Source organism: Primulina tabacum, chromosome 8 (assembly GCF_025594145.1).
Source record: "Primulina tabacum isolate GXHZ01 chromosome 8, ASM2559414v2, whole genome shotgun sequence".
Classification (NCBI taxonomy): Eukaryota; Viridiplantae; Streptophyta; class Magnoliopsida; order Lamiales; family Gesneriaceae; genus Primulina; species Primulina tabacum.
In genome coordinates this window covers 31,678,374-31,687,499 of record NC_134557.1, presented here as the reverse complement: position 1 = coordinate 31,687,499, position 9,126 = coordinate 31,678,374, and the positions used below count along the sequence as shown (strand labels likewise).

At 30.6% G+C, this 9,126-nt stretch overlaps 1 protein-coding gene across 3 annotated transcripts; it reads right to left on the bottom strand.

Moving 5' to 3' along the window:
• Positions 1-2,797: 2,797 nt before the first annotated feature.
• LOC142553910 (membrane-anchored ubiquitin-fold protein 3-like) lies at positions 2,798-6,070 on the bottom strand. Of its 3 annotated transcripts, none has more exons than XM_075664447.1 (4): positions 5,872-6,070; positions 4,524-4,722; positions 3,808-3,981; positions 2,798-3,107 (listed from the first exon to the last, which is right to left on the bottom strand). In XM_075664447.1, the coding sequence occupies exons 2-4, from the start codon at positions 4,654-4,656 to the stop codon at positions 3,052-3,054; spliced, it is 363 nt and encodes a 120-aa protein (XP_075520562.1). In that variant the 5' UTR covers positions 4,657-4,722; positions 5,872-6,070; the 3' UTR covers positions 2,798-3,051. The 3 variants fall into 3 exon arrangements, with proteins under 3 accessions (XP_075520562.1, XP_075520561.1, XP_075520563.1); XM_075664446.1 differs by having other exon boundaries at positions 5,914-6,070; XM_075664448.1 differs by lacking the exon at positions 5,872-6,070 and adding an exon at positions 4,913-5,386.
• Positions 6,071-9,126: the final 3,056 nt, after the last annotated feature.

Here is a 9,126-nt window from a genome sequence, read left to right as displayed (position 1 = left end):
GTACGAGTTTAGTTCAGTGCTATGGTGTCTTAGGATGGTCTCAAGGTGTTTAATTTCGTTCTATTAGTTGTTCGATTGGGAGAATAGATATTGTGTAAGTTTCCTCGCAGGTTCAGAAAAATCGAGACCACACGGATCCATACACAGACCCTGACACGGGATCCGTGCCTTTGTTCCCTTTGAGTAACCATTTTTGCGAAGCCACCCGGACCTCTACACGGACCCCGTGCTAGGGTCCGTGTCCTCACTTCTTCCCGAACTTCACTTTTGCGCAACTACACGGAACTCCACCCGGACCTCAGTACGGGGTCCGTGCCTCCCCTTTTCTTCACGAGTCATTCCACCGCACCTACACGGACCCGGAGCCGTACCTGGGCACGGGGTCCGTGTACTTGAGTTTTTGGGAAATATTATGGTATGCTTTGAGGTTGACGTCTTGGTTTAGTGCAATGTTTAACAATGTCGAGTCACGGGAATTTCAGAACGCCCTAAGGAAATGTATGAACTCCTGAGTAAGCTTGATTGTTACGTCTAAGTTACACCCGTTGAGTTTATGAAGTCACGTTAGTATGTTGCAGCAACAACCCCGATCGAAGTCCAACGGATCCCTCAACACCAAGTAAGTATGTTGACGTGCAAAAAGAAAATATTTTAAGTTTTTGAGGTATGCTAAATGTCTTGTGACCAAATTATGAATGGGTTTGGAAGTCGGTGAACGTGGCCGAGGACCTCTCCACCCCGTTAAATTATGAACGGGTTAGATCGTGGTTGGAAAGCGTTAAATTATGAATGGGGACCAACCAGCCCGTTAAATCATGAACGGGGATCTCATGTATGTGGCAGTGATATGTCCCTGTCAGCCCAGTACTGTGGTTTGTCTGATCAGGCGTTTATTATGTATGGGTCACTTGCTTTGAAACATGCCTCTACGCAAAATGAAGTCGTGTATGTTTAAGTATGATCAAGTATGCTAGCATGTTTATGAAAGCTTTCACGTTATGGCACGTCTATGTATGTATGCAAGCTCAAATTTCAAGTATGTATGTTGTATTTTAAAGTTGCATGCGATTTTATTATGTATTACTTGCTATTCCAGTTTATACGTGTTGAGTCTTTAGACTCACTAGACTTGATCGATGCTAGTGAGGGTGATCATGATGAGACGAGGGGTGGGGACCAAGGAGCAGGCTTGGACTAAGCAGAAGGCTAGACCCGAGGACCGCCCACGTTATTTTAAGATTTTAAGCATGAAAATATTGATACTCTGATTTTATGTTTTGATGCGAGATGTTTTGAGCAAGCTTTTCTTTTAGCCAGGTTTTATTGGGGATGGATGATTTCAACGATATTTTTTTTTATGAACAATGAGTTGACGACCGTATGGATGTTTACATTTAAGAAAATTTTTAAATTTTCCGCAAATTTTAAGTAGTAAAAAGTACGGTACGTTACAGATTTTCTCTATAATTTTTTTATTTTTCTCAGTTTATACGTTTAGATTTGAAGCCATATGGAGGGAACTATAACTAACAGTCGAATCGAGACTCACAACGTTTGATAAACGAAGTCGGATCATTTAACATTTGACACGAACACGTGTCTGGCACGACCCGCAATTTTCTTGACAAACAGTAGTCTTTGAAGAGATCATATCATAAAAAAGTGTAACAAATCATTTATATAGTAAACATAACTCAGCTGGACTTCAAACTAATATTGGATAATAAAAATTATTGATGATATTATATCACTATGTTTAACTTTCACTATTAAATTAGTTAAATCTTCGTGTGTGCTTGGACAACTTACATGTATAAAAACTATTTATAACCTTTTAAATATTATAAATTGTTTAGTAGGTTATAAGTTGAGATCTATCTTAAAAATAAAATTTTAAAGTGTTTGGATCTATTTATTTGTTTAAAAAAAAACTTTAAAATGTCAACGTGTTTGGTATAATAAGATATTTCTATTGTCAAAATTACCAAAAAAGATATACACTATGAATTAATGTAAGTAATTATATATATATATATATATATATATATGAAAATAGTTTTATAATTTTAGTATTAAAATAAATCTATTTTATATTTATATTTAGAAAATTTATGTTATTTGAGAAAAATATTTAATATTATTTTTAATGTGTGCAAGTAAAATATTGCTTAAAAAATTGTAGTTACTAATTTACTTAATAAGACTTTCACAATTTTGTATTTTATATCGTAATAAAAAGATAGAACAAAACTTTATTTAAAATTCGATAAAAAGCAAAGTGATAAAGTGGATATATAATAAATGTAGATTAGAAAATATATAAAATGATGTCTTAGAGAAGTGAAATATTAAAATAAGATTTTTTGGAAAAATGTATTGTATCTCAACTTTTTCTAAAATAATTTTTAAGCTGTCAAACATCTAATTTTGACTAATTATAAGTTTCTTGTAATTTTTTTACTAAACAAATTATGAGAGCTTATAAGTTGTTTGAGAAAATATAAATTTTACCAAATATCTTCTGATAATTAGTATACGGAGGACATATGTTACATACGTATAAAATATAAATATTATTTATAATTAAAAGTTATTATAGTAAAATTGAAGTTAATTCTAAATTTTGCTTTTTAAGATAATGAGATAGTAAAAATAATAATAATGAGAGAGTTGTTAGGATAATGGAAAGGAGAACGTTGGAAATTTCTAGTACTTAACAATTTACTTTTTCATTTTACTTATTAAATATCTTAGAAAAATGAAAAAATTAAATTTAGTCATCCATTACAAGTACCAAATATACAGGCTTTATATATTTAAATATTAATATTTATGATACAGCGTATTACAAGGGTGACAAGGTTCAAAGAAGACCTGAAGAAGAAACCCATACAGCGTCGATCAACCAAAACCATTAAAAGTAAGAAGACAACTGTACATGATCTAGAGACTAATTCACTCATATGATACAGTGGACGAGACGAGTATCAATGAAGTAAAAAGTGTGAGAAGTTGGTCTCAGCAGCATAAGAAGTATCAACCCTCATTGGCTCAGAGAATCGTGCAAGAACACGAGCCTTGTTTCTGTTTCTTCGCCTGCTTTTTATCTGCATCACACCCGTAACAAGGAAATTTAGAAGAGAGTGGCTCGAACACGACCCATGTCTGCACATTTCTTTGTCATCCAAAGAACAAAAAACCTCACACAAAACGATGTTATAACTAAATGTTCAGACCTTTATCTACAGTAATGACACAAGATTTAAAGACAAGAACCAGGCCAAAACATCATATATCAAACAAATGGAAGTAAACAGCGAAGTTCACAGTGCTGAAATTAAGATTGCAACTGAATATTTAATTATCACGTTGTTATACATAATGCCTCTCGTTAGTGACTGGATTGATGAGTTTTGGAGGTTGAATAGGACATGGAGATGCCGTTTATGGCTGAAAAAATATGACATGATTCGTCACTTCAAGTTTTAAGTGAGACTAAAGATAGATTGAAGAGCAAACTATCATGAATCATACGAAAAGGTAGATTTGCTTCTTAATTTGTCTTTGATAATATATTACATGGGTAACTTAAAAGGCAGTAACTTTAATATACTACCTATGGTTGTAATCATATAGCTTAAATTTGAGAAAATTCAAAACACAAATCTAGCCTTCGCATGATCAGCATCCTGCAACATTGGATATCAGATAATTCAGAAGGAGCAGAATCAACAATCTGAAACGAAATTCGTACTGCATGACAAATCATTAAAATGTATTTAGTGTTGCAAGAATGGCCTGACAAACCTATTTTTCGCTTAGCAACAGGAAGCTGTACAACCACATGCATAGTAATAACTCCTCCAGAAAGCTCACCAACTTGTGCTACTCTAGACTCAGCCAGTGTCTTTCCATTCTCCAAAAATTTTCCAGCATGTATTAATTTCATGTCATTCACTGACTTTGGTACGATAGATTTATCTGTAAACGCAGAAGGTTAATAATTGATCAAAAATCATGAAAGTTTTAAAATATTCAACGAATAATATATATTAAATTCAACAGTGCAGTCAGCAGAAAAACCAGAATACGCCAGCTAGAAATTCGATCGATAAACAAATGGAGATATTGACACTGTTTTACTTTTAACCATTCACTATCCATCTATTTTCAGAGGAATATTTAATCTCTAGCAGATAAAACATTTTGTCCAAAACTCAACTCAGGCACAATCTTACTTAATGCATACCAAAACGAAGAATTAAATCATGATCATTCAACATAATTAATGCTGCAAAACCATAACAATTAAACATTTAGCTTTATAAGAATAAATAAAAACAAATAATGCCCTTGAATAAAACAGTAATCAACAACTCACGTAAATTGTTGGAATCGAGAAACAGTAACACAATTTATGATTGTAAGCAATGATTAGTCACTACCACATTCTAATAATGATCCTGTTTATAAAGTTAAAGAGTATATGCATGCGTGCGTGCGTATGGAGGCTGAAGGACAACCTCGAGGCCACTGAGACAGAAGTCTCTGTTTAAGAGTAGCAGCAGTAATGGAATGTGAGTAGGTTCCATGACCAATATCCGTCCCGTCAAAAATTCTGAACTTAAGTTCAAGCCGCTTATCTGCTTCAGCCATGGTATCCCTCTAGTATATTCGATTGGTAAGTCCAAGAGAGAGAGAATTAGATGCACCGCAATTCACCTGCCCAATAATAATTTCAGACTCATTGAGTAACCATCAACATCTCTCAAATAAAATGATGATAAATAAGTGGCAGATATTTTGGACATGTAATGATATCAAATGATTATACATACAAAATATGTAAATTAAAATTTTCAATCCTTTACCAATACGCAAAGAACTTCAAGAGAATGTAATGAAACAGTACATTTAAATCACTGACAAGCAAACCGAGTAACCATTTTATACTATCCAACAGACTCTCCTATCACAGAAAACCTTGAAGAAGCCTCTGTATCACACACTATTTATTTCTGCACAGAAAATCTCCATAGTAAACTTCGTCTGTATTCAAAATTATTTAGAGTACATGGATTGAGGAAAAGAAAAAACATACACAAACAAATTTCATGGCATTAGATCTTTGGAGAATATATAATTCCGAGCTCTTTTAACACAATTTGGTACTAGTACACCCTTTTTTTGAATGACAATGTTTCTGGAGTCATTTTACTAGTAAAAATCAAAGGCCGAGAAGGTGTTTGGGTAAAAAATCACTGAATCAGCTCCACTATCACATATGACATCAAATTATTTTTTCCCATTACAGTAGAAAGATCAAAACGCTTATTCTTAATATGTATAATCGCTACTTGTAACCCGTGAACTTAAGCACGAAAAAAACACTTTTGTTCCCAAAAAAAAAATAAACAAAAACTGTCTGATTGCTACAGTCAAGAATGGACAGGGAATTTATACTCACTTAGACTTCAAGCTTGATATTATACAGGCTATAGACTCTGCAAACTATTTCGCAATACCTGAACGGCATTCACACGACTGTGGAGGCCACTCTCACCCCACTACCACAAGTTATAGTTAAATAACAGGAATATTCGGAAACATACATTCATTTAGTCAGTAAATGAGTAAAAAGAGAATAGAAGAAATTATAAACCTTTTTCACTCAAATGATATCTATACAGACTTCATAGAACCCCCCCCAACAAACCAAAATTTTGTCAGCAACTAAAATTAATTAACCAAAATTCAGCTAAAATCCATGTACTCCAATATCTACTACAGCTTCAAATCTATATTCCTTGGACCGACAAATTAAAAGGCAGCACTACAAAAAGCATAGAAAAAGAAATAGCGAAAACACACGTGATCAAGACGCCATTATATGAGAGATCAGCGAGGTTATACCAAATTATTCTCTGTTTTCCACTGCCGGAGATCGGATGCCGGTGCTTCGAACTGTCGCCGGATATTAAGAAATCAGAGTAGAGAGAGAAAGACGGGATTCGGCGGTGCTGAACGCCGCTTGTCCGTTAGCTCCATAGTCTTTTTCACACCTCTATTTTTGTTCCATATTTATATATGTGATTCAATATATATACATACAGATAAATAATGAATTGCAAATGAAAAAATGTACAAAAATATATTCGTTATTAAAGAATCATTAATTAACAATAAATAATGAATTGCAAATGAAAATGTACAAAATAATAAATTTGAATATATAATATTCTTTATTAAATAATCATTAATTAACAATAAATAATGAATTGCAATTGAAAAATGTACAAAATAATAAATTTGAATATATAATATTCTTTATTAAATAATCATTAATTAACAATAAATAATGAATTGCAAATGAAAAGATGTACAAAATAATAAAATTAGAATATATAATATAATATATTAAATACTCATTAATTAACAAAATAATCACTCACGCTTTTAATTAAACTTTATTTATACGTATAACCAATAATAAAATTTCATTTATTGCAATTAGTTGACTGTTAACTATATGATAACTCTTCCTTGTTGTAAGTTTTTGAAAAAGAAATACATAATAATAGAAATAATAATAATAATAACAATAACAATAACAATAATAATAATATAGAATTTTTATGTCAAACATCTTACAAATAATATTTAATGTTTGGTATGCTTTTAATAAGAGTGATTAAATATATATATTAGATTGTAATACCAAAATTAACATTAACATAATAAATTTTATAATTTCAAAGTTGTTGCTTGAGTTCATATTTTATCTGTTCATACGCCAACAGTGCTTGCATTATTTATTTATTTTTACCTAATTTTATATATTATATAATATGATAATTGAGCCCTTGATTTTGTGAGTCAAGTCAAATATAAATTTTTAAGGTTAATCGAGTGATAATAATTTTATTGTGATTTATAAAAATTATTTATATAATTATCTCGAGTTTATTTATATAATTATCATATTATATAATATATCTAAATAAATAAAAATATTTATTGATTTTAATTTCTACCTACTAAGATAGATTTATAAAAATTATTTATATAATTATCATCTAGTGATATTAATTTAAAACTTGATCATGTATAGGATTTAGGAGTTTTATATATTGAGGGCAATTAAGTCATTTATGATGTTTTTTATCATTAAACTAAAATTATCACATCTCATAAAATAGATATTTTATTCTTGTATAAAATTATTTATCACGGGCCATATCATAGGCTTTCAAAAAAGGTACCAAATGTAGGATAAGGAGGATTATTTATCAATCTCTCTCTTATCAAATGTATCAAACTATACCTAAAGGTAAAAATATTTCTCTTATGATAAAATATGAGGCTAAATTATTATAATTATAATTAATCATCAAATAATATTGATTTAATTTAAATCTGCATCGGAAAATGTTAAAAATACTTAAAAATGGACTTCAGGGAGGTCTGAAAAAATTTCGACATTGCCTCCCCGTAAATAGGATATATCAAAAACTTTAAATACATGTAAAAGAAAAATAACTCAAGGACGACGCTGCGATATTCAAAAATAATAACACACATGTGTCGACTAGGCACAATTTAACAATTCATAAGCATTAGTTCGAATATACCAGACAAGGCTCAAAACAAATAAAATAAATCCAAATGCATTATAACAACTACAAATCACCATACAAATACACGAGATATCTTCTTGACCAATATAATCTGATATAAAATTGATCATACTACAAAATAATATAAGTGGACTAACTGGGAGACTTCAACTCTGACAACCAAGAAATCTTATCTCACTCACAATCTCCAAGGGTTGAATCTCCGCTTGGTGCTACAAAACTACTAGGGTGACCTACCATGGTGCCCATCAGCAACCACATCAGCCTCCCTAGTATAAATATAGTGGTTAGGATTCTGGTATGAAATATTTAAACAACAATAAATATAATCATAAATCATGCATAAACATATATAAAATGAAATATGCAATGCATGACTCAATAAGAACAAGAATATAAGAGCCAATAAACGTTACAATAATAACAAGAATAATGCTCAAGCAACAACACACGGGGAGCTACATCGTCATGCAGCTAAACCGTCTTGCCAAGTATGCGAGGTATGTCATGCTGTGTGTAATAAACACCCATGACTCAGACTTTATACAGCTGATTAACAATACAACAAGAAGGTATAACAACCAAAAACATATTATATCAAAAATTGAAGTGCATATCACACATAAAATGCATAAAAAAAGAGCCAATCATAATTTTGGTATCAAGGATAGATCAACTCGAAAGCCGTCAAATGATTCCGAGATAACCACGTGTGCCAGGAGTAAAATATAATAAGAAGAACATGTCACAAGAATGATAGAGCTCAACATGAATGTCATATATCATGTCATATACTAAGGCATAGTTTGGTACACATGATATGATAAACATGTGATAAATAATATAAGGATAAATAAGATGTAGGATATTATATTTAATGTTTGGTATGATTTTAATAAGAGTGATTAAATTTATATATTAGATTGTAATTACAAAATTAACGTTATCATAATAAATTTTATAATTTCAAAGTTGTTGTTTGAGTTCATATTTTTTAATTGTTCATGCGTCGATAGTGCTTGCATGATTATTTATTTTTACCTAATTTTATATACTATATAATATGATAATTGAGCCCTTGATTTTGTGAGTCAAGTCAAATATCAATTTTTATGGTTAATCGGGTGATACTAATAATTTTATTGAGATTTATAAAAATTATTTATATAATTATCTCGAATTCATTTATGTAATTATCATATTATATAATATATAAAAATAAATAAAAATATTTATTTGATTTTAATTTCTACCTACTAGCATAGATTTATAAAAATCATTTATAAATTGAGGATAATTAAGTCATTTGAAGTGTATTTTATCATTAAATTAAAATTATCACACCTAATAGAAGAGACATTTTATCATTCTAAAAAATTATTTATCAAGGGCCCATGATATTATTATGGTCTTTTTAAAAATGTACCAAACATGGGATAATGAGGAATATTTATCAATCTCTCCCTTATCTTATGTACCAAACTATGCC

What these genes read in the sequence shown, in the direction of transcription:
- LOC142553910 (XM_075664447.1), bottom strand. Translation starts at nt 4,656, where the DNA reads ATGGCTGAAGCAGATAAGCGGCTTGAACTTAAGTTCAGAATTTTTGAC. An exon ending in TCTGTCTCAGTGGCCTCGAG is followed by an intron (nt 3,982 to 4,523) that starts GTTGTCCTTCAG and finishes CTGCGTTTACAG; the next exon opens with ATAAATCTATCGTACCAAAG. An exon ending in TGTTGCTAAGCGAAAAATAG is followed by an intron (nt 3,108 to 3,807) that starts GTTTGTCAGGCC and finishes GGTGTGATGCAG; the next exon opens with ATAAAAAGCAGGCGAAGAAA.